Genomic DNA, 27,052 nt, shown 5'->3' with positions numbered 1-27,052 from the left:
ACCATACATTCATCAAATGACAGGTGTTTCTCAGGTATGAAATTATCAGTACATCTCTTCTTTAACTTTTCCATTATGGGCTGCATTTTCCATGCCTCACCATTGTTATTTCTAGTGTTGCCTGCAAAGTGCAGAAATCTACAGAATTGAAGACATCTGTCTCTTCTCATTGACTGAGAAGCTGCCAGGTTCTTCATGTCATCATTCGAAACCCAGAAGTGCGTTCTAGAATGCAAGTTATTGTAGCCGCTGACATATAGAATGGCAGTGAAGTAGTGTATTTCTTCTGCTGTTATCTTTGGGTCCTGATAATTCACAATTAATGCATAGCATCTGGTTTCCTCCACCAAATGTTCTATGAATTCTTGCTCAATAAACAATTGAAAAATTTCCATTACTGGCTAGTTTTCATGTCTTGAATAATCTGGGATGGGGAATGCAGTAGGTGATCAGTGTCAAAATCAGTTCATCAGTGTCAAAATCAGCTCCTTTCTCTCATCGCATTTCAGATGTTTCCCTTTCAGCAAGCCATTTGATAACATTTTCAGATATTGGGGCAGGTATAATTTCAGGTGAAGCTGCCTTGAGTGTGGGTGGCTGTACCGATGGCCTGTACTTGTTTTGGTTGACATCTGTTCTTTCATTGTTGGAGTACCTTATTTCAGCATTAGCCAGTAATTGACAAGACATCAGGTCACGCCTTCATCCTCTTATCCATAATTCTCATCTGTGTCTACATTTGGTATTGGTGGCTCAATAAACACATCACCATCAATATCACCATTGTAAATGATGTCCAGTGCTTCAGTTGTAAAAACCCGCTCCTAAAACAATAAAGTAAAATATACGTCTTACTGGGTATAAACGCCTAGCATTACCATATGGTAAACTTCAATTTAGGAAGCCATAACTTCACATATTTTTAGTAAAATCATTTGTAACTATCACAGAATTTATATTGCACTATACAAATTGGTATAATACCAAAAAGTAATCAGTGTAATCATTCTAAGATTATGAAAATACACTTACTCGAAGTGGATGTCTATTTTTACTCCACATTCAGCAATTTGCAAAATGTCTATATGCTATTATTGGAACAAACGCGCCAATGACCGCTACATTGTCGTAAATGCGGTTCCTTTATAGAATGATAAGCAGTGCTACCAATTCTCCAGCATAACTGTTGAAAGCAGAATAACAGTTTTAACCCTTCAAGCCAGGATTTAAATTTCCCCCCCTGAGCCTACTGCCAGTAATTTAAATGTCCAAGCAGCAGCTAGGTTACACTACTACAAATAAACATTTATATCTTGAAAATGTTTGCACATAAATAACCTAAATTTTGAGGAGATGCACACCACTAATAGACACTTCATTAGAAAAAGTAAAAATTAAATTTAACTTGCCTAAAAGTTGGCTTCAGTGTGATAAACTTTGAAACGCCCATCTAGACAGAGCCCAACACCACATTCCTTGCACCAGAATGGATTTTCCTTCAGTTTGCCAGTTTTTCAGTCACGCCACACACCTTTTGTATGGTTTAGCTTTCTTCTCGGTGGAAGGGAGCCTTTCAATGAAATGTTGAGCTGTAAGTCTCTGTGGAGGTGTTTTGGAAGGTCTACCAGGTTAATGGAAATTTTGGCCTTTCCATGGGTTTCAATGAGTTACTGTACTAACTGAATTCTGTAACAGAGGTGACTGATATGTTTCAACATTCTGGGATCCATTGTAGATGATAGAGGAATTGTGAATTGCTGTGTTCAGTAATTTTCTGATAAGTTTTAGGTACAATTTTATGCAATGCTTTCTATCTATGAGGTAGGGCTGAAGTTTCTAATCTTTGAGACAGACACCCACAATAAACTGATTATATTCTGCGATGCCAGTGAGTTTCTCTATTTTCTTGCCCCTTTTCTCCAAGTTTTTCAAACAGGACTTTGTGAAATGTGGAAATGAAAGAAATCTATTTCTTGTCAAGCCATTTCAGAACTTCAACACCCTGTGAATGATAAGCTACAAGTTCAGCTTTCTGTAATTTGTGTTCTTTTATTTCCTTTGGAACATCCTTCCTGTTGAGCCTAAGGGTACCACCCATGTCTATTCCTCTTCAATATAAGACACAAATCTTGAGAATTATAATAATTGTCCGTCCAGAGGGTTCCCAATACCAAAGAGGTTCTAGCATTTTTACTACTAGTTTTGTTGTCTTCTGTGTTTCAGTGGACACTATATCAGTTTGTATATCTGTTGTGATGCCTATGTATATAATGAATTGTTGTGAGTTCAAGAACGTCCCAACTCCAAGAAAACACTTTCAGGAGACAGAAAAAAAACTTATATACTTGAACATGGTTACAGGAATAACATAAAATACATATTCAGATGATGAAGTAGGGACTTCTCAACATATCTATTATAGAAGATTGTACTGTTCGCTTTTTGTTTTGCTGAAAATATTATAAATATTGATTGGAGTTGGGTCATTCTTGAAATATATAGAGTAAAAAAATAAAAATGTAAAAATAAACCAACTTATTTTGTTTATTTTCCGGGTCGAACAGTGTTGTTGTTATCTGTACATCACGTACAGTTTGCCGACATTTCGAATACATTGCAGTACTCTTTTTCAAGGCGACTGAAATACCCCTACTCGATCCGAGGTAACCAGTCTCCCAGGCAGCAATCACACCACACGCCTTTTGTATGGTTTAGCTTTCTTCTTGGTGGAAGGGAGCCTTTTAATGAAATGTTGAACTGTAAGTCTCTGTGGAGGAGACTGGTTACCTCGGATCAAGTAGGGGTATTTCAGTCGCCTTGAAAAAGAATACTGCAATGTATTCGAAATGTCGGCGAGCTGTACGTAATGTACAGATAACGACATGGTTCAACCTGGAAAATAAACTAAATAATTCTACACACCGTGGAAGCTTCACCTCTAAGATAATAAACCAATTTGTTCATATTTATTTCATATTATTGTTTACAATAATTGAAGTTATGTCAGTCCTAATCACTATTAGAAGGTGTGTCTGTATTTTCTTTTAAGTTGTGGATAAAGGTAACTGTATCTGGTGCTAAGTAAACACAGATTTTTTAAAGTCATTTAGCTTTTCTGACTTAATAGGTATTAGCTCATCATGACATTTAACAGACTGAGAGGGGAGTTCTGGGTTAACATTGCTTTTGAACAGAGGAAACATGTATGTTGGTGCAGTGGAAGAAATGCCTTTACCGACACTTATTTCATACTTGTGCAACTGTTGAAATGTGAATGTTTTGTACTCACTCACCTTAAACTTCTCATTATTTTTGCTTACAGATGTTTTAAAGAATCTTTGTAAGTGATCTGTGAAATTTAGTATCATGTCCCCTTTCACACTGTCAACCTCAAACTTAGTTTCAGCAAGTTGCACCCAACCTTCACACATCTCCATCCTTTCTACCTTTCGTTTCATTTTTCAATAATGGCAAATTTCCAGTCGCATGGAAGGAAGCTGTGACCCCTTATTGGTACCTTGTATACAATATTGGTGAATTTACCTGTGAATACCAGCGTGAACAAGAATCTGATCATTGTGTAATTCTGGTTTTGACCCCTGCAACCATCTGAGAAAAAAAAGCTTAAGTATTGTTACATCTTTGTTCAAGTAATTTTGGACATAGTGAAACAAGCATTACAAAACTTCGCTAAGACCCCTGTGTGCCTCTGTTTCAGGCCACATATACATCACAGCTTTTTTTGTTTTACAACTTTATATGCAAACATTTTGTAACCACAACTGCCAAGAATAGAATACTTCACCTACTTCCAAATTGAGAAAAGGAATTTCTGTTGTAAGTCAAAATTCTATATTGACATGAGCTTGTGATTCTTGCTCAGATTTCTCAAGTTCTTTGTAAAAAGTATTTGCCCTACATTTATTGACTCTTAAATCTGTAACCAGCTTCTCCCTTATGATAGAATTTTTCTCATGGTCAGTTTTGCATTTCAGAAGGGCACATGTGCCACAAACTTCTGTTTTTGGTATTCCAAAACCGTAATTAAAGTGAGTACGAAACACTTAAATTTATGTACATCACCCCCCAGATTTCAGGTAAAGAAAGGCGTCTGGGTAATGTTCATTGGTGAAAAGGGTACACATTTTTAGAACATTCAGGTCACTTGACAAAATCCTGTGTTTACAATGATTTCTTTTGTAGTGAGAAACAGTATAAGGAAATTGTCTAATATGTCTATCAATCTTCTGGATGATTTCTTCTGCCCTCTGTCGAAGGCATGTTTTGTGAGTATCCCAACCATCACAGGGTGACACACCTGTGGCACAATAGTCACAGACGACGTATCCTCTGCAGAAATGTTTCCCCATAGTATTTACATATGCTTGGCCTGATTCTCGTGCTTTCTTTTATATTTTTATCCCAGTTTTTTGGTGGGTTACTGTAGTCACGTCCTAGTTTGTGAACCATGGGCAACGGCTGAGTGGCCTAGTAAGTGGTCCTGAGAGTCGGGATACCAGTTGCTATGGAATGGGAGTGGGCATCTCGGACATATTCTGAGTCGTGGCCCTCCTTGTGCTCAGGCGGCCAGGACTACACAATTCACCGGTGGTCCATAACCCGTTAGAGGAGAGATCCTCAATTGGACTATGTGCAAGTAGGGCAGCATCCTGCTTCATGAATTTACCGAGCTCAGAACACTACAAAAGCAGTAATTGCACCTATCTATAAGCAAGGGAACAGGAAGGATTGCAACAACTATCGAGGTATCTCATTGATTAGTATACCAGGCAAAGTATTCACAGGCATCTTGGAAGGGAGGGTGCGATCAGTCCTTGAGAGGAAGTTGGATGAAAACCAGTGTGGTTTCAGACCACAGAGAGGCTGTCAGGATCAGATTTTCAGTATGCGCCAGGTAATTGAAAAATGCTACGAGAGGAATAGGCAGTTGTTTGTTTCGTAGATCTAGAGAAAGCATATGACAGGGTACCGACGGAAAAGATGTTCGCTATACTGGGGGACTATGGAATTAAAGGTAGATTATTAAAATCAATCAAAGGCATTTATGTTGACAATTGGGCTTCAGTGAGAATTGATGGTAGAATGAGTTCTTGGTTCAGGGTACTTACAGGAGTTAGACAAGGCTGTAATCTTTCACCTTTGCTGTTTGTAGTTTACATGGATCATATGCTGAAAGGTATAAAATGGCAGGGAGGGATTCAGTTAGGTGGAAATGTAGTAAGCAGCCTGGCCTATGCTGACGACTTGGTCTTAATGGCAGACTGTGCCGAAAGCCTGCAGTCTAACATCTTGGAACTTGAAAATAGGTGCAATGAGTATGGTATGAAAATTAGCCTCTCGAAGACTAAATTGATGTCAGTAGATAAGAAATCCAACAGAATTGAATGTCAGATTGGTGATACAAAGCTAGAACAGGTCGATAATTTCAAGTATTTAGGTTGTGTGTTTTCCCAGGATGGTAATATAGTAGGTGAGATTGAATCAAGGTGTAGTAAAGCTAATGCAGTGAGCTCGCAGTTGCGATCAGCAGTATTCTGTAAGAAGGAAGTCAGCTCCCAGACAAAACTATCTTTACATCGGTCTGTTTTCAGACCAACTTTGCTTTATGGGAGTGAAAGCTGGGTGGACTCAGGATATCTTATTCATAAGTTAGAAGTAACAGACATGAAAGTAGCAAGAATGATTGCTGGTACAAACAGGTGGGAACAATGGCAGGAGGGAACTCGGAATGAAGAGATAAAGGCTAATTTAGGAATGAACTCGATGGATGAAGCTGTACGCATAAACCGGCTTCGGTGGTGGGGTCATGTGAGGCGAATGGAGGAGGATAGGTTACCTAGGAGAATAATGGACTCTGTTATGGAGGGTAAGAGAAGTAGAGGGAGACCAAGACGACGATGGTTAGGCTCTGTTTCTAACGATTTAAAGATAAGAGGTATAGAACTAAATGAGGCCACAACACTAGTTGCAAATCGAGGATTGTGGCGACGTTTAGTAAATTCTCAGAGGCTTGCAGACTGAACGCTGAAAGGCATAACAGTCTATAATGATAATGTATGTATGTGTTTTTTTTGTTTTCTTTTGCCTTGAATTTTACAGAATCTTCATTACATATAATTTAATTGACAAAGTTTGAATCCACCTACTCAATACTATACAATAATTGTAATGCCTATGTGTACATTACAGTGTATTAGGGGACTAGTTTTGACCCTGTGTGGGTCATCATTAGGGGGCGGGTTTCTATGACCTAAAAATGTATGAAATATGTATGCATTTATGACCTAAAAACATAAAAATATGACCTATAAAATTCAAAATATTACTTAATGAATAGCATCTATGTTACATAGAAACACTTTATTAAGATTGCTACAGGCTGCAATTAATTTAGAGTTTTAAAAGTTTTAATTCTTCGAAATCTTTAACCCAAAATCAACTAGGCAAGGACGGACTCTGTGGAAGACATATACAGTTATTTTCACTCTTCAATATTCAATCAGTTTTAATTTATACAAAAAACATATGTTATTTGAATGAAAGTTTCATACCTGATCTAGTCTCCGTTATCAGAATTGTTGCAATTTATGACCACATGCATCTTAAGATTGTTGAATGAAAATCCCTTCCTGTTGTTGCTGAGTATAGTCTTGTAGCGAGAAAAACTTCTTTCGACATCACATGATGTAACGGGAGCGTACTTGAATAGAGTTAAATCACTTTGAGAAAATTCCTCAAAATCTGCAGATGAAGGGTTTCCACAATGAAATGTCACTTATTCCACGGAGGTACACAAGTCTGCTATCTTTTTCCAGTACATTTTCTAATATTCTACACACCCTAGATGCTATTGTTCCTTTCGCATGCTTTAATTCCTGTTCAATGCACTTTACAACATCCAGTGCATCGCTTAGTTTTGCACCTGAAACTACCAGTTGCGTGATTGCTCCAGATAAAGAATTAAAATTGGACTTTATGTAAGCCAGGTCCGCTTTTAATGTAGTGCTTGAAAATAAATCTTGAGTGGTTTTTATGGAGGACGATTCTGCAGGATCAAAAGACTTCACGATCAAGCCCAAGTCCCCCATCACGTTATAACTGGCTTGGGAGGTAGGGGTAGTGAAGGTGCTTCTTGAAATTTCTGAACGCAAAGTGGAGCTTTGACAATTACTTTCTTACAGTTCGATATTAATTTATCTACTTCAGTGTAGCTACTTCTAACTTCTTCAGCTGCCCTATGCAAGGCATGTGCAAGACATGTCATATGTATCATTTTCGGGTATAGCATTTTAAGTCCCTTGGCTGCCTTCACCATATATGGAGCAGCGTCAGTTACAAATAGAAAAATGTGCTCTCTCTTTGCCCCGTTTGGCCACAACAGATTCATTGAATTGTCGAAGAGAACTGCAATGGTGGAATGGTTTGTCTTCTCCAGCACTTCACATGTCAGGAGGAACGTATCTCCAGGCTGGTCTTCCTTCAGCGTGCCAACAATCACATTTGCTACATATCTTCCATCCACATCTGTGGTCTCATCTATTGAAACCCATATCTTACTGTCTCCCACGCCATGCCTTATTATATCCAACATCTCTTCATAACACTGGGTCAGATAGTCCTTCCTGAGAATAGATTCGTTGGGAACAGGATGCTTTGTGTATTTTTCAAGAAACTGTCTGAAGCTTCGGATGTTAAGTTTCTTTAAAGGAATATCAGACGAAACCATCATCTTGCAGAGATCTTGTGAAAATTGTGAACACTGTGAACTTGATGTCGGGGTTTCGAATAGCAGACGTTGCCTATTTTCAAGTGCAGAATATCTAGTTACACAATTCTTATGTTTTACAGTATTACAGTGTTGTTGCATAGAGAAGCGTTTTTCGGCAGTAACTTTTACCTCACACAATTTACAGAATAATATCACTCCATCTGTACTGAATATGTTCACCGAACTCGCAAACAAAACTTCGCAACTTCCCACAAATTGAGACTTTCGTTCTAGGCATATTGAAAGGAACTGAATGACTGAAGCTCCCTAATGACCAAGGTCATTCAGTGTGTTGAAGGTGGAAGAGGGAAGGGCGAAGGAGAGAGGTAAGAACAATGACAAATAACTGCAGAATTACCTCTGCTTCTGTGTAAACAATAGCCCGGTTTCCAGGAATTGACCCAGCTAGCAAACAATAGATCCTACCTGTTAGAAACATTCCATACACTACTTTAGAATGGTTCTTCAGTAGTATATTCCAGTCTATCCTGAAAAATAATCTATAGAACTTATTCTGATTTTTATAAAACAAAATTCAAATGAAAATTACCAAAATATACTGTTATAATGATATTTTGTTCAAAATATGCAATAAAACTTAAGAAAACCTAAATATGCATTTATATGCCCAATAAAACCTGTTTAATTTTGATTATCATGCTTGGAAACATGTTGAAAATACAAGACTACAAGATATAATGTTAAGAGAAGAAAATATGACTTGTCATAGAAATCTGCCCCCTAGTCATCATCAGCCTAAATAAGATGCACTTTTTATATGTTGAAATCCAGGAATAATAGTTTGTCATAAATTGATAAAATTAATCAAATGAGCAAAATGTGTAATGTTATCACATGTATGGTGAAATGCATGAAATGTTATGTAAGATAAACTATGTCATGGTACTGATCAGTAGATAGTGAAATGTTCAAGTTTACATATTGCACCAAGACTATATATATAGAGTACCACATCGATTATTTACAATAATGGTTGAAATATTGCACTTTGTATATACCGGTACATTAAAATTGCCAAGTGATAAGGTAGGAAAGCAATGGCAAACTACCTCACTCCTCGTCTTGCCTAGTAGCCTCATTTGGGCTCTGCCATTGGTTTTTGCTGTTTCCCTATAACTGCATAGCCTTTGGTGGTGCTATTTGAGGATCCAACCAGCCTCTGGGCTAATGACCTAACAGACAGTGATAAGGTGTAAAATGCCAGTCTGAATATAAAGTCCAGATGCTTCTAGTGAATTCTATCCTTCCATTACGTCTTCTGTCAAATATTGAATATATGTTATGTACAACATTGGCGCAGAGGGTATCTATCTAGCTTAAAGTCCAGTGTTTATGATACAGAAAATGTATGCAGGCTGAATATAAGTGACTTCTTATACAAAGAGTTCTGTATATGATGAGAGGTGAAATTCCCAATCCAAGATGGAACCTTACGCGGCAATGTGATCGACCTGACCGGTAGTGTGCAACTGTGTGAAGACTAGTCCCCTAATACACTGTAATGTATACATAGGCATTACAATTATTGTATAGTATTGAGTAGGTGGATTAAAACTTTGTCAATTAAATTATATGTACTCTTAATTCAATACAGAACCACTAATGAAATTCATAACCTTAGATGAATCTTCATTACCATTAATTTCTGCACCACCAGTGGACTCCATTTTGTCACACATGTAAACAACGTAACACCCGAGACATCTGGCGGGAAGCTGTTCAGATTTCAAAACTGTCCCAACTCCATACATTGGGACGTTCTTAAAATATACAAACATTTCATGATGCTATGCAAGAACTTTGTCCTTGGAGTTGGGGCATTTTCTCCATATACAAACACGTGTCCGAAATTCAGCTATCCATACATACCATAAATTGAATTACCTTAAAAATTGGAGTTTGGACGTTCTTGAAGTCATAAGTTCAATTGCCACAAGTACCCTGTGAATGATTCACAGACCTCATAGGAATTAATACCAAATTTGGCAGCCTTTCAAGTGATGTATGTTTTGATCCCAAGTCTGCCTTTCCATAAAGTCAGTGCCTCATCTCAGCAGATATTTTCATTCACGTTATAGAGTGAAGAGTATTTTTCATTTAGGTATGTGATGATTGGATTTATCTTAAACAACTTTTTGTAGCCTTCATTGTTTTTAAGTAGTGCATTTTCAACAAAATGTAAAAATCTATCAATTCAAACCTGTCCAGTGTCATTATTAGGGCCCGGATTCATATGCACTAAAAACTCCAAAAATATGCACGCACATATGCACTAAAAATGTTGAAAATATGCACGAAAACATGCACTAAAAAATAAAATAAAATACACTTACCAAACCTATTATTTAATTTTAACTCCTTGTTAAACTGACAAACATGTTTCATTCCTTGTAAAATGATGCATGGCAGTAGGTTATCAAGAGTTTTTCAATATTTTCAGGGGTCAATGACTTTCTGTTGTCGGAAGTAATTAATTTATACGCTGAAAATGAGCGTTCTATGTCGACGGACGTAACTGGGCAATACTTGTACACTGGCACTGACTGCTCGGAACACTCTTCTGGCAAAGACTGTCTGATTCCACTTAGGTGGTTGCTTATGGATTGAATCTTCTTCAGTCCTGGGTTTGAGTCCACCACCGCACTGAGTTTCCTTTTAACTTTTTCTCCAGTTTCACCAGGGACACCATTTAAAGAACTAATGGTGTTTTGAATGAACTGAAGGGATTCGTGCACCACGAGTTTCTAGGCCCTTAATCAACTTCTGAAGTGACAAATAATGCACATGGATGAAACTGATATCATTATATACAGTTTCAGATTCAAATGCGCACTTTGCTTCACGAACACACGCACTATGACTATCATCAATACTTTTAACTATATCTTTCACTTGATTAAAGTTCTCCTGGTAGAACGATACTGCGGATAACCAAGTTCCCCATCTTGTGAGAACAGGTGCCGGTGCTTTTAGGAACAGTTTTTTACCACTTGAAATAACTTTGTTGACAGATGGAAAGATTGTATGTATCTCTTCTGCAATATGATGCAATCTCTGGGCCAAATATATGACATGGATGACGTTTAGAAAAAATACTCGAAGAGATTGACCAGCTTTCAACATATACGAACCTGCCTCTGTGACTAGAAGGCACACTTTGTAACAATCACTCTCCGATTCAGTAGGCCACAGAAGTCGCAGGGAATCGTTAACAAATCTTACAACTGTAGCGTAGTTGGTTTTTTCTAGCACTTTACACGAAAGTAAATGTGGTTTGCCGTGTTCTTGCAGGCATAATTTACCCACTGTGAAGTTCGCAATGTATTGACCACACAAATCAGTTGTTGCATATAATGTCACAGTTCCCTCCTATGTCAGATCATGTCAAATCAACGACAGAAGCGTGCAGTGAAAGTAAATAGTTCTTCCTAAGGGTAGATTCATCTGGTATTCTTTGATTAGCACAATATTTTTCAAGAAACGAGCGTAGATGTGGATAATTCAATTTTTGCAGTGGGATGTTGCTGCATACAAAAACCTTACAAATATCAGCAGAAAATGTACTAACTTCACACCATGTTTTCACGTCGGTTAAAAGTAGTTGTTGCGTATCCTTACTCTGCTCTTTTGATCCTGAGATGTGGAGCTGTTTTCGAATGCTGTTCAATCTGAAATATGTTATCACATTTTACACTCTTGTTGCACACTTGACAGAATACTACATTACCATCAGTTGTATAGTCACTATTGCCTGATATCCACTGTTTAATTAAAAAAGATCTAGACTTCTTATTTTCTGGCATTTTTGCCGTTTAATCTGGTAAAACACCGTAATAGTCAACCAGCAAGTTAATAGTTGAACACACTTGTTTAAGCAAATCTTGGGAGGCTACTGTAAAGAGGAAGGAATGTCAGAAAGAAGGAAATAGCTGTCGTGAAATGGGTCATAATCTGTCTGCTCATATTGCGACACTGAAAGTCCTTTCCTTGATCAGGGAAAGGCTTCTCGTGTTGCCAAAACATATAGAGTTCGTTAGATTTTTCATTTCATTCAAAAATCTTAGATAATCGATCACACATAAGAGAAAAATTTACCAGTACATGCACTAACGTTCAAAATATGCATTTGCATATGCATTTTTAAAATATCTGGGCCCTAGTCATTACATTGTTGAATATAGGCATGTCAAGAATAGGATTTTTACTAAAATATGATTTTATGAAAGTATTCTGAATAATTCCTGTGAGCATTTTTAATCCAAAATAAACATACAGGTCATCTTTCTTTGAATCCAAGAAATCATTGGCATAGCGATTTGTCTCGATCGCAATTGTATGCAATATCTAATTATTGGAAAACAGCTTAAATGATTCTGTAACATACTATACCTGTTTTACAATGCCGCATTATCCAGTAAATGCAGTTTTTTTTGTGGAGTGTATGAATCATCCACTTTATCCCATTTCCAATTTTCTTGTGTACATTGGTGCTTCACTGGCAAGACACTTATTTTCATCATCGCTATCTACACTTTTGTCATTACTTTCATGGCTACTTTCTGGCAAAGAATCTTCATCGCTTTCATCACTGTCAAATTCACTACTGGTAGGTATCAAGTACTGTGATATCAATATCACCCAGTTCATCTAAATATTCTACAGTTTGTTCAGACTTAAGATTAAACGATGCGCTCGGACTGCCATGCTTTCACTTGAAACAGCAGCAGTCAGGTACTTGAAACCAAGACGTATTTTATCACATGGTTACAGTTTTAGGCTGAAAAAATACACACGTGTCATGTAGTACAAAGGAATGTGAAGAAATAGCAGAGCCAGACTCTTTTGGAACAAGTGATGTGCTCGGCTTGACAGTCCCGTGTACCCACCGATAGATAAGACTGATGTGCGCAAGACGCTCGCGTGTTCCCAGCTTGAATGGTTAATAATGTGTTACATGCGTTACCATATGATGATGCTAGGCATTGGGTTTTTTTTTGGGGGGGGGGGGTCTAGGGATGCAAGTGACAGCAAATCTTCTGATCTGCAGGAAATCGAACCTCTTCTAATTTTGGATTAATGAAATACCTGTCACTACTTGATACTATATTTGCTACAATATATTTTAAAGCATTGATAATGTATTTTTGCTATCTTCACATATTCAGGCAAAGCGGCTATATCTGTAAATTTTCATTTATGTTCATATTTATGTAAAGAGGACGTGGACCGTACGGAGTGATATGAAATGAAATGCTTTTTTCATGCCTACTCCTTTTGTTGGAAGGAGATTAGCAGGGTATCTCAGCAGCTCACATAAGTTAAAAATTCAAAGGTGGTTTACTCATCAGCCAGACATCAAATGTTCAGATTGGGCTGCTTGTGTCCCAGCTGTCATTTCATGTTATAGTCTCCTTGTATCTAGTACAGGTAGGTTGGGGTAAACATGATTCCCCCTCACCAGTACTCTCCATTGTGTGTTCCAGGTCCAGATCCATTCATTCATTCCAGTGCGGCCAGTATCCAGTAATCGGGGAGATAGTGGGTTCGAGCCCCACGTGTCGGCAGCCCTGAAGATGGTTTTCCGTGGGTTTCCCATTTTCACACCAGGCAAAATGCCGGGGCTGTACCTTAATTAAGGCCACGGCCGTTTCCTTCCAATTCCTAGGCCTTCCCTACCCCATCGTCGCCATAAAGACATATCTGTGTCGGTGCGAAGTAAAGCAAATAGCATCCATCATAATCTTGGTATTACCCAGCCTCTCTTTCCTTTCATCTGTAATTTCATAGTATAGACTTGGCATTCTTTCTTCATTCACAAACAAACCATCTGTTTTTCATTTTATCACATGATGTTTTCAACATTGTTTCTTCACAACTCTCTCTCTCACTCTCTCTCTCTCTCTCTCTCTCCTCTCTCTCTCTTCTCTCTCTCTCTCTCTCATCTCTCTTCTCTCTCTTCTCTCTCTCTCTCTCTCTCTCTCTCTCTCTCTCTCTCTCTCTCTCTCTCTTCTCTCTCTCTCTCTCTTCTCTCTCTCTCTCTTCTCTCTCTCTCTCTCTATCTTCTCTCTCTCTCCTCTCTCTCTCTCTCTCTCTCTCTCTCTCTCTCTCTCTCTCTCTATCTCTCTCTCTCTCTCTCTCTCTCTCTCTCTCTCTCTCTCCTCTCTCTCTCTCTCTCTCTCTCTCTCTCTCTCTCTCTCTCTCTCTCTTCTCTCTCTCTCTCTCTCTCATATCCGGGCTAACTCTGCATGCGACTACAGGGTGGTGACGTGGCACATTGTCCTGATGAAACATGGCATCTCCATCAGGGTGCTCTAGGGCCGAAAAAGGGATGCAGATGGTCTGAAAGAATGTTCACATAACGTGCTCCTGTCGGCACACACCGCAGCCAGACGATGGGGCCTACTTGCGACCATCATGAGAACTCCACCCAGACTAGAACTGAGCCACCCACTGTGGGTAGGGGGACGCAGATGAATACACCCACAGTATCCCCTGCCTGTCGTAAGAGGCGACTAAAAGGGGCCCCAGGGGCTCTCAGCGTGGGTTGCGGGGCCCTTAGCTGAGTCCTGGCATTGCTTCCACTTACTTGTGCCAGGCTCCTCACTTTCATCTAACCTGTCCGACCTCCCTTGGTCAACTCTTGTTCTTTTCCTGACCCCGACGGTGTTAGAGCATTCGAGGCCTAGGGAGTCTTTCATTTTCACGCCCTTCATGGCCCTTGCCTTTCTTCGTTCGTTACTTCATTTTTCAAAGTGACTGATCCCTACTTTTTTCTTCTTTTTTCTCTTTGTCTATCCCCTGTGGGTGAGGGCACAGACGAATAATACACCCACTGTATTCCCTGACTGTCGTAAGAGGAGATTAAAAGGGGCAACCAAGGGATGATTGCATCAGAACTATGAAACTACTTGTGATTAGTACCATCATGCGGGGAACACCATGGGTCGCCTTTACTTGCGAGTAGTACGACTCTGTTAGGTACTCAGTAGTTTTGTGATTCGTAGCGGGTAGAGCGGGGTTCACTGTGGGTTTCCAGTACCTGTGATTAGTACCACTAAATGCGGAACACTACGGTCTTACGTTGCCCGTGATTAGTACCATTAAGTGAGAAACACCACTGGTCTGGGCATTGCCTATGATTAGTACCCACTATGTGAGGAACACCATGGGAATACCAGCGCCCGTGATTAGTACACCTAGGGAAAGAACACTGTGGGTTTGCGTTGCCTATGAGATTCGCCATTATGTGAGAAACACCAGAAGTCTGCGTTACCTGTACGACGTACAATACTTGTGAGTCGTACCATAATGTTTGGAACACTGTGAGTTTACGCTACCTTTGATTAGTACCGCAACCTGAGAAATACCATGGTTCTCCTTTACTAGCGATAAGTGCTATATGAGGGACCGTTGCATTGATATTGAACTCCTTTAGACAACAAGCATCATCGATTCAGGATGTTGCTTCGGAAACAGTCCCTTGGTCTGTAATATTGTTTCTGGTCAGGTGAGGCATTGCTGGTCAGATCCACTGATTGTTTTAAATTCATATTCATTCCATCATTCTTCATCATCACATTTTGAATTCTGGTCAGTGGATGAATTTTGTACTTTTTAAATTGTCATTACATTTCGTCTCATTTCGTATCATTAGGGACGATGACCTAGATGTTAGGCTCCTCTAAACAAGCATCATCATCATCAGACCTGAGCCACCTTCCGCCTGGGCACAACCTTATTGACATGCAGGATCCATAGCTTCATGGGGCATACGCCATGCTCTCGCGTCCATCAGCTCGATACAACTGGAACCGGGATTCATCGGGCCATACCACGCACCGCCACTCTTCCACAGTCCACTGCCAATGTTCACGAGCTCTATGTTGAGGCGTCAGCAAAGGGACACGAGTTGGTCGTCAGCTAGTGAAGCCTGTGTGGTGAATTTGCCTCCTTACAGTCCTGGTAAAAATGGGTTACTGACTCCCAGCATTCAACCTGGGCGGTAATCTGACTCGCAGTAGCCGTGGAGCACCCAGTATGCTTCTGCGGAGGTGAGATGATGCCTGTTAGTTAAACACCTGTGGTATTCCCATGAGGCGGTTTTACGCGGGTGGTAACATTTTTTCTGCGATACTGTTGAACTCGGAAACCAGAGTTCGGGTGCAATCTCTGCAATGCTATGACTCGTGTGCCAATGATCGTACCCTGTTCAAAGATGGTTAACTCACGACGTGTTGCCAATTTCACGACAGTGGTGTCTGTGACAGACTGCTCAGGTAGCCGCACAATGCTCAGGGGTCATACATGGCACATTTTCTAATGGAACACCCCTTCCAGTGAGGTTTGGCCACTCAATGTATGTTATTCCTTAACCTGCATCGGTATATCATCGGCCAAGCAACTTGCTAACTGATTTTGATCGTGTAGCTATAAATTTGAATTCAGGAGATGGTGGGTTCGAACCACTCCATCAACGGTATTGATGATTGGTTTCTTTGCTTTGTTTCCTATTTTATTACTAGGCAAATGCTGGGTCTATGGCTTAATTGATGCCATGACCTATACCATCTCTTTTCTAGCCTAGCATCTCTGAAGACATACCTGTGTTAGTACTATTTTATTCAGCTAGCCAAAAAGAAAGAAAAGGAAATGTATTTAAAACAAAAAACGGCTGCTTCATTATAAACCATTTTAATAAGAATAAATTGATTATTACCCCAAAATGAAAAATAATTTCTTATATCCTTTGCTTTAAAATTTGTTAAGAAGGAAGCCATATTTTTCCAGTGTCGATTTAATGTAGCTTTAAAGCTTTTCCAGTCCGTCAAAAATGCTAATTATAACACATGTAACACTATAATATACCTGTAAAAAAAAAAAAGCACACTATTAAACAAAGAATGAGATGTTTCATTCTACAAAAACATCAAATCACTTTAAATCATGCGATATATGTACAGTGTTGTTTACATTGCATAAACTTGTCGGTGATTGAGACTTGGTGATTCTGCCGGAAGAAGAATTTATCTAACGGTTGAATTATGCCTGTGGTACCTGGAGGAATCTAAAGCAGTTCTATTGTTTTGCATTGAGGGATGTCTTCAAGACATGTTGTATCATTGTGTGTGGTTGACAACTCAAAGCAGGGCAGAGTTGTCTTCAGTGAATGGGAAAAGGGCTTCTCTAAACCATATTTTCAGTTCTGTTTTCCCCATTTTTCCTGATATTGTGGCAATGACAACGATGTTATCTGCTTTAAACTTTTTGTTTTTTTTGAAACCAGAGGGCCGACGGTTCCAGTCGGCTCCTTCAGTACAATAAATAATTTAGGGAACAAAGAACCATCCATATTGGTTGTTGGCATTATGGAGTATGTATGTATGAGTGAACTAACAGTTTGGGCTATAGCGCGTGTCCGCTTTGATCAGTGTTGTAAATAGAGGATGGAGTGTAATGGAGAAATCTCTCTTGAGCCCTCTCCAGAAATTCTTCTGCAGCCTTGTTCTTTTGTTTTACGTCCTGAATATGCAAACGGGATAAATATTCGTAATTTTCCTACTCCTAGTTCTGTGTTTCTTGAAACGGCTGATCCAGGCGTGAGAGGCGGAGAAATTACTTTTTTCTTAGATAGTTCACGTGCAATTTCCAAAGCCCACAGCCGTAAACTGTCATCACTTACATTTCGCCTTCCCCTTACCTCTTAGAAATGGGAAGAGAGTTTTTCATACATAATTTTTTTATGTTCAGTTGGACTTGCCGACATACCCGTATTTTCCAACTGCTTCTTCTACAAGTAAAGATATCGCTCAGGCATCAATAAACTAAAATATTTGCGGATGTGTGAAAGTGATAATCGCTTTTTACCACCTTTGTTAAGCCATAATTTGACAGCCTTAATCTTGTACACCATACTGATGTTTTCTCGCATACATTTCACGGGACTAGGAACCTAACTAGTACTGGACGATTTGCATGGTGAAGGGCTTGTAGAATCACTAGATTCCAGGGAGTCATATTCTTGTTTCGGACCTGGACCAGGAACTTCACTTGTGATCGGCAGAGGATTTTGATGAGCGGAATCACTTGAGTCGTTTTCACTGTCTCCACTGTGTACATCAAGAGAAACCTCCTCAATATGTTGCACTCATCTAAGGTTGTTTTCCATCAAATCAATCTGATATTACCCCATTTCCTTTTCTTTCAAGCTAAATTCTCCACAAAACAAAAAAAACCCTTTCAGGGAAATAACTCATTACAAGCTGAGCTACCTTAATAGTATTTAACTCTTTTGCGCTGTCTTGCTTTCTTTAAAACAACCATCAAAACTGTTATGTTATTGCTGTATGCAGTGAAACACCCCACAGCTTGCTAGCATGTGCGGCTCTGCTTGCGACTGGCCTTGAGTACCTGGGATGTCAGGGCTGTCCACTCCTCAACCAACATGTTCATGTACGATACTCGCACTACCTCCCATTGATCTATATGAGAGATTCACCACATGATTTTGAAGACTTGTAGTTACATCTGGAGGCTGATTTTTCCACATGTTGTCCTCTTATAGTACAACGATTGTGTAAAAGAAAAGATCAGGATAGGTTTCGACCTGTCTTACCTGTTACTTCCCTTGTGATAATCAAATTGATATTGATGTGGAGAGAACCAGTCTGTGAAAGTAACAATATGTAAAGATGCAGAGTTTGTCCTGAAGTGAGTTTGTCCCTGTTTCTCCTCGCTATTGCACTATATAGCCATCGCCTTTAATTGCCTCATGTCTTTAATGTATATCCCTTTTTATTACCTGTAATGACTAGCAGGGGATGGAAGATCAGGCATATTAATGAACAGTTACAGCGTTATCACTAGTCCAGAGATGTTGCTTCTTTTGCATTGATTTTGTTCAGATGAGAGTGAGTTGCTTTCATTTTACTCTTCTGCACTGTTTGCATCATAGTCACATTTTATGATCAAGAGGGTTATGGTAAAAAAAATATTGTGAAATAGAATGTAGTGAGTGCACTTATTTATTTTGACTTTTACATTAAACGGAATGCTTGTTTGTTTCCTAGATATGTCGTTTCTGTTGGCATCGTATCCGCACTGATGAAAATGGGCTGTGTCCGGCTTGCCGTAAAGCCTACCCTGAGAATCCAGCTGATTTTAAACCACTTACACAGGAGGAAGTAGCAAAGTTAAAAGCTGAAAAGAGGCATAAAGATCAACAGCGTAAACAAAAGATTACTGAGAATCGAAAGCATCTTGCCAATGTAAGGGTTGTTCAGAGGAATCTGGTGTTTGTCGTGGGGTTACCCTTACGTTTGGCTGATTCTGAGGTGAGTTCAACTATTGTTTCCATTAGGAAAATAACCTCTGCATGCACAAGTTTCCTAACTGCAGGTCACCCATTATTTTCTATCTGTTGGAGTGACTAGAGCATATTCATTTGTAAGTTAAAGACATAAAGTTTATTATAATTAATCTTTTTCACAAATTCATATGTGAGAATGTGGTCATTTGCCCATTTATATTTAGAGTATTAAGGTGCAAAATGAGAGGCTTTGAGACTTCAAGGAATATGCTTGAGAAGTCACATTTAAAAATGATATTAAACCTTGGTCAGTGGGAAAAGAACTAATTACTTCACAACTTATTGAATTCGTTGATGGTGTTGGGTGTTGATGGAGGAGTTAACAAGGAAGTAAAGTATGGAATTCTAGTGAGATTCAAGTCAGAAACTTCCCTGAACTGGAGAGTTAATGCTTTCCAACTTAGATTCCTTTAAGATGGCTGATTTGAGGTGTAGGTAAACAGTTCTGATAGTGAAGCAGTCATTAGTTTTATGAATATAGATATCAGTATTGATTTACTAGTTTCATTTCTGTATTGAGAGTTTACATACGTATAGACAAGAAAGGGTTCCACCTTATTGATAGGGTCAGTCAGGGTAATTATGAGACAGACGAAAAAAAGGGAAAAAATGATACATTCAATTTTTTCTGCTCTAATTAATAATCTCAACACTTTGCATGAATGATATTATGTATTAGTCTTTTATCCATTATGGTAAAATAATTGGAAAGTGTCCAAACTATATATCTAGCAGTACACAAGTTTTTCCTGAGTGGTGTTTTTTCTAACCAAAAAACTTTCATGCATTGCACTTTGAATTTTGTTACTCTGGCTCAACCCAAATATCCAGGGCAGTGTTTCTGGTTTTATTTGGTAGTGTAAGGGAGAATCTTCTTTTTCAGCTTGAAAACACAATTTTAAGTTTTTGATTTGAGAAGAAAATTAATTTTTTAAAAAGGGGGTAAATATGAGACATCATTAGGGTAAAAGTGAGACACTTTTAAGGGAAGAATGAGACAGTTGGTACACTTGTTTCTGTACCTAAATACTTATGTTTGTCATTCCTACAGACTCCTTTCCTGATATACTTCCTGAAAATTCTTTCGAGAATATCCTACTTTCAAAAATCAAACACACTGCCAAAACCATGATGAAGTGAAGAAGATTGGACCCGACAGCAAAGGTGATAACATCTGAAGAGTATTCCCAGCTTGTGAGGGAAAAGCAGAAACCACTTCATAAGAAGGATAGAAAGGGTACAGGTATTCAAAAGGCAACAGTTCCAGTAGTAAAACCTCCATCTAAGACAAAAGCAGAAGTTCATTCACTGAGCTCGATAGCTGCAGTCGCTTAAGTGCGGCCAGTATCCAGTATTTGGGAGATAGTAGGTTCAAACCCCACTGTCGGCAGCCCTGAAAATGGTTTTCCATTTTCACACCACTCCTAGCCCTTTCCTGTCCCATCATCACCAAAAGGCCAATGTGTGTCGGTGTGACGTAAAGCAACTAGCAAAAAAAATAGTAGTTCATTCTTCTGACTCAGCTACAAGCGAAGATGAAGATTGGCAAGGTAGCGGTGACAGTCTTGATGAAGTTGATCTGCTTGACACAGATGCTGAGGAAATGACCATGGCAGATGAAGTAAATCCAGGTGACTTTGTACTTGTACTTTTTGAAAGTTCTGGAAAGCGGCATTCTTTTCAATATAAATATGTTGCCACTGTTCAGAAAGTTCTGGAAGGTGGAGACATGCAAATCATGTGTCTCAATTGTGTGGACAATAACAAAACTGTGTTAAGGCTTAATGAAAATGATGTATCTGTTGTGGAAAAGTCAAAATTACTAGGGAAATTGCCTGTTCCAATAATAACAGGGAAAGGTAGAGGCATTACATTTGCATTCCCAGGAACAGTCGATGTTTTTGAAAGAAAAAAAAAAAAGAAAAAACACTAGAACTCCTACATTTTCTGTTGTCAGTTTAAACCAAGTGATGTCTCATTTTTTCACCATTCTGATTACAATGGGAAGTATGTATTTATTTAGTATAATTAAAATGTAACATAAATTCAGGCATAAAGCTCAGGTACCATTTAATTAGATGGTATAATGTCAACAGTCTATACTAAGTAATTTTTGTCAGGAATGAGTATAAAAATGCATCCCAAGCCTAAATTTTATGATATCAAATCATGGCCATTTTGTTCCTGTAATAAAACTGAGGAAAGTGTTGCAAACTATTACACTCAGATTTTTTCCTGTCTTCCCTTGACCCTAAACTGTCTCACAATTACCCTATTAACTTTCCAACATGATTTTACAGTCTGCTACAATACTGTCTCACTTTTCCCCTGGGTTGTCTCATAATTCCTCCTTTTGCAGGTTAAAAATGAGACGCACATTTATATTTATTTTTCAAAAGTTAATGAATATATAGTAATCTGTTGTTTCCAGTGTTTTTTGTAATACCAGTCACAACTTATTATGATTTTTTGTATAACTGTCACTGTTGTAGTTTGTAATTTATGAACGAAGTTGTAAAAAATGTCTCATATTTACCCTGACTGACCCTACAGTTTTTATTGTAAGAATTAGCTTACAGGACTTGTTTTGACTTTAGTCATCATCAGCTGAACATGAATACCTTTACATATGTTTCAAGCATTAATTGGCATTGCCCTTTCTAAAGGGAGATGCATGATGTCTGAGTGTCCAAATAGGGCATATTAAGTGTAAAATGATTATATATTGTAATTTTAACATTTAGGTACTTGGTTATAAAGCTATCTTCTTCAGGACTAGAATTTGTCTATGAAACCTAACCTAAGCTTAAATCTAAGTTACAAATACATTAAACACATTAAAATGCACAGTACGTATTAAAATCCATTAATATAATGAGTATAAAACATTTCATGGAATTCAATATGTGTGTCTTGCGTGTATCTTCATTCTCGTTTTTGAGTCCAATGTTGTCAATAATCCAGTACTTGCGTTCGTAGGCTGTAGTTCTCTTAAGAAGTCTTATTATTTACGTAAATGATGTTTTCACTTGTGTGTGTGTGGTGGAAAGCTTCTATTGTTAACTAAAATCCGATTGTATAGACAGAGGTAAGTATGTGCAGCTGTGAGTGGAATCTTATTCTTTAAGTATTGGAAGCAGATGTGGTCTTGGTCATACGTAAGTATTTCTTGAGGCATTCCGTCAGCTTATAACTCTCTACTCACACTTTATTTTCGTCTTTCACAGATAATATATATCAGCACACAGATATAGATGAGGAAGAAGCCACCACTGCATCAAGAAATACGTATGACCAAGACCACATCTATTCCAATACTTAAAGAATAAGATTCCACTCACAGCTGCACATACTTACCTCTGTCTATACCAGGCCTTTCCACCTCAAGAACTTGGTGTGGGGGCGCACCAGCGCTGCACTCGGCAGCACCATTTTCTCTCTCTCTCTCAGTAGAATCTATTAGATAGAACAGACAGTGGAGCAGTTGGTTCCTCCTTCGTTAAAATGTTGTTTAATCCTTCATGGGTAGATTCAGATTTTGTTCTCAGTATCGAAGGGAAAGCTCAATGTTTAATTTGTCATGCCATTTTAAGCGTAAAGTCTTCAACCGTTCGACGACACTACCACAATATACATGTTTCCCCCTATCATGACATTGTTGGCGTAGCAAGAACCGAACAAATTGCTAAGTTAAAATCGGAATTGCCAAGTTCTTCAGAGATACGTAATAACTTACTCATTAGGAATTGTTTTACATGCTATTTACAAGATTTGTTTTAGTTTTTGGTTTTGTATTATTAAGAACTGTTTAGAATTAGACTTAGATGTGCTGCTAAGAAAACACACCAGGCGAGTTGGCAGCGCGGTTAGGGGCGCTCAGCTGTGAGCTTGCATCTGGGAGGTAGTGGGTTCGAACCCCACTGTCGCCAACGCTGAAAATGGTTTTCTGTGGTTTCCCATTTTCAAACCAAGGAAATGCTGGAGTTGTTCCTTAAGGCCATGGCCGCTTCCTTTCCATTCCTAACCTTTTCCTATCCAATCGTCGCCATAAAACCTATTGCAAAAATATCACAAAGATAATTATTTTAATTATTTTATCTCCCTGTCCCACAGATACTTGAACCCAACACTTTAGAAGGCGCAGTTCGAGCACGTTATGGGCTATTGTTGCTCTAAAAATGGCAAAAAGTGGGCGACCCTTTACTGATGGTGAATTTGTAAAATAATGTTTAATAGAGTGCTCGGAAGTACTGTGTCCACGCGCTGTGGCTCACTTTGAGGCAAGAAAGCTTGTCAAAACAAACCATCTCTCGTCATGTACAGGAACTTATGTTTGTCTACTTGGAGACTATCAGACGACGTTACCGACTTTGCACTCTGAACTCAATGCCCGATTCAAAGAAATGGCACCTCAACTTGAAATATTTATGACCCCATTTTCAGCACGTCTTGTAAAATCACCATCATATTTCCAAACAGAGCTGATAAAACTAGAGTGCGATGCAATCCTAAAGGACAGGTACTACCACTACAGCGGTGGTTTAATATCCTTTTACAAAGGTATTCAACCACAAGAATTTCCAAAACTTCAAGCAGTTGCCTTAAAATTTACGCCAATGTTTGGTTCAACGTATGCATGCGAACAGATGTTTTCAATTCTGAATTTAAATAAATGGGGAACTAGGACTTCTCGGTCTGATCCGGACTTAGAGGCTGTACTTATAATTTCTACTGCTAAATCGATTGTACCCATTATTGGTAAAATTAGTTGCTGCAAAACGATGTCAACAATCGACTTAAACGCTAAATGTACATTAAGGCAAACACAAAGTATGTACAGAATAAATTGTGTGTTTATGTGTTCACAGAACTGTCATAAATAATATTTTCATAAGCTGCGCGCTGTCTTGACGACCTGTGGTTCTGTCGTTGGCACTTCCCCTCCTTCTCCCACCACCTCAACGGTGCTATAGCACACCACCGGGGCTACTGCCGGGGCGGGCCGGGGCCGTGGGAGCACCTCAGTTGGAATCGTTTGGTCTATACAATCGGATTTTGTTAACAATAGAAGCTTTCCACCACACACAAAGTGAAGACATCGTTTAGGTAAATAATAAGACTTCTTAAGAGAACTACAGTATTGCCTACGAATGCAAGTACTGGATTATTGACAACATTGGACTCAAAAACGAAAATGCAGGTACACACAAGACACACACATTCAATTCCATGAAATGTTTTATACTCATTATAATGGATTTTAACATGTACTGTGCATTTTAATGTTAAATGTATTTATAACTTAGATTTAAGTTTAGGTTAGGTTTCATAGACAAATTCTAGTCCTGAAGAAGATATCTTTATCTTTATCTTTATACCCAAGTACCTGAATACCAAAATTATAATATATAATTATTTTACACTTAATATGCCCAATTTGGACACTCAGACATGATGCTTTTCTACAGCATCTTCCTTTAGAAAGGGCAATACCAATTAATGCTTGACGCATATGTACAGGTATTCATGTTCAGCTGTTGATGACTATTTAAAATTGAAACCAGTCCTGTAAGCTAATTCCTACAATAAAAACTGTATTGATAAGGTGGAACCCTTTCTTGTCTATACATATATAGACATCAATAGCGTAGAGTAATTCACTGTTAGGAGATTTTTAAATGACTAGGTTGTTGTATATTCAAGATAAGGTGATGCTGGTAAAAAGAATGGCCACAAATAATCATGTAATGTTACCTTTGCCTTGATCATTTCATTTTGAGTATTTTATGCATTTATAAAAAATGCTACTTGGAGGAGAAGTTCTCAAGTCAGTAAATATTCTTTGATTTGTCATGTTCATTTGGTAAGGAAAAGCATCATATGTTGTTAATTAACTGTTTCCAGATGTAAAGGCCTCACTTGAAAAAATTAGGTCCTGATTATCTTCCTAAATTACTGTCTTATTGGGCAAATGTGCAAGTGCATTGTACCGTTCGGTTACACTTGGATGCACTATGAAAGTTTCTTGCACACTTCAAGGTTAAAATTTTAGAGGTTTGCTCACCACTAATCAACATTATCAGAATTATCCATGCATATTACTCGTTCTGCAATGGGTGCGAGCAGGTGGTTTACAATCTTTCTGATAAGTATAGTATACATTATAATTTTAACCCATTCACCATTGGCCATTTAAATCTCCTGCTGGCACTAGCACACTGCCCAATAGACCTTGTGATTTCACTCTGCGAATTTAATTGGAAAACAATTTTGTCATTTTTGTGATATTATTATGAAACTAAAATACAGTGATTGTGAATATTTCTACTATGTACTTAGAAATTAGACTTATCATGTCAATATTTGAGGTTTTATATCAAAAGTTTATTTTAATAGGTTAGTGGCAAGAAAATTCCAACAGTAGTTAAAATTTTGTGTTTGTACTGTAGAATCTCCATGGCCAGTCATTTTCACTTGCCTTATGAAATAAACACATATGGAGCTCAATGTCAACCGTTTAATTTCCTCATTCTCAATTAGATGTGCTGGCTAGCCTCTCTCTACGAAATACAGATGCTCTGACGCATCTGCTTATCTTGTAATAAAGGTAGAGACCTATAAATAGCACGAGATTACAAAAATGAAGTAGAGACCTATAAATAACCCATGAGATTATACAAATAATATGCCTTGAATATTTAGGTTGGATCACTGTCACTTGTAACTATGGCTTGAACAAGTCAAGGCGAATCAAGTCGTTCGTGTCGTTTAGTGAGTGTTAGTGGCGGGGAAGTTACGACGGTCTTCGTTGAAGATGTACTCAACAATGACAGTGATGCGGATTTCAGCTTTGGTGATAGTGATGTAGAAAACGGTATTAGAGAAGCTGTTAGTTCAAGTGGTGAATGGGAACGAGACGAATATGTTCGTGTAGGGTCGAGGGAGGAGTCAGACGTGGAGCGCAGACAACAACGGCCCGAGCATAAAACCTCATTGTTACACTGATGGAATACATTACTTAGGACTAACTGTTGACAGTACGCCAATCAAAATTTTTAAACATTTCTTTGATGATGGGCTGATGAATTTGGTAGTTACATAAAAAAAAATTTATCAGGCAAAAGTGAGGATAAATCTAATATCAAAGGAAAGCTTAACTCCAAAAAGTAGGATTCACAAATGAGTAGATGTTGTAGATGATGATGTTTATAGGTTTTTATTTCTAATTATATTCATGGGTATTGTCAAGGAATAATCATTGGAAATATACTGGTCATCTGGAAAAATGCTTTGGACACTTTTCGGAACTGTGTGTCAGAAAATAGGTTCTCTTCAATAATTCGATTTCTCAGCTTTATCAGTGTTGACACGCCAAATTATGACAAACTGCATAAGAACTGACTTGTATTTTCATATCTCATAAATTTAGATACATTTATGGGCTGAGTGAAACCGAATGGAGAGGGAAAGGAATGAAGAAATTAAGGAAACAGTATGCACTGTATTGGCATGGAAATGACAAAGAGATAAGGAATGGTGTTGGTTTCATCATGAGTAAAGATCTAGAAGGAGTCACTGACATTCAGTATGTTACTGAGAGAATAATAAAGGTGACTGTGCATTTAGGGGAAGAAAAACTAACTTTGGTACAGGTGTATGCACCTCAAACTGGATGTTGTCAAGAGGATAAGAACCAGTTTCTTTATGGTTTGGAAAAAGTTATTAGTAAAGAGAGAGTAATCATTATAGGAGATCTGAATGCACAGATTGGGACAAATAGAACAGGATATGAGAATGTAGGTGAACATCTCCTTGACTTCTGTATGAGAAATGGGTTGGTGGTGAAAAATAGTTGGTTCAAGAAGAGACAGAGCCAT

General features: G+C 38.4%; 1 protein-coding gene across 3 annotated transcripts in view; it reads left to right on the top strand.

Moving 5' to 3' along the window:
* LOC136864358 (uncharacterized) overlaps positions 1–27,052 on the top strand; it is a 333,471-nt gene that overhangs the window by 41,421 nt on the left and 264,998 nt on the right. For all 3 annotated transcript variants that reach the window (XM_067141257.2, XM_067141256.2, XM_067141255.2), the window contains exon 3: positions 18,877–19,140. In XM_067141257.2, the coding sequence (XP_066997358.2) occupies positions 18,877–19,140 (264 nt within the window). The remainder of the gene's footprint in view (positions 1–18,876; positions 19,141–27,052) is intronic.

The sequence above is a fragment of the Anabrus simplex genome, chromosome 2, assembly GCF_040414725.1.
Source record: "Anabrus simplex isolate iqAnaSimp1 chromosome 2, ASM4041472v1, whole genome shotgun sequence".
In the NCBI taxonomy this organism is placed as follows: domain Eukaryota; kingdom Metazoa; phylum Arthropoda; class Insecta; order Orthoptera; family Tettigoniidae; genus Anabrus; species Anabrus simplex.
This window is presented reverse-complemented; position numbering and strand designations above follow the sequence as displayed.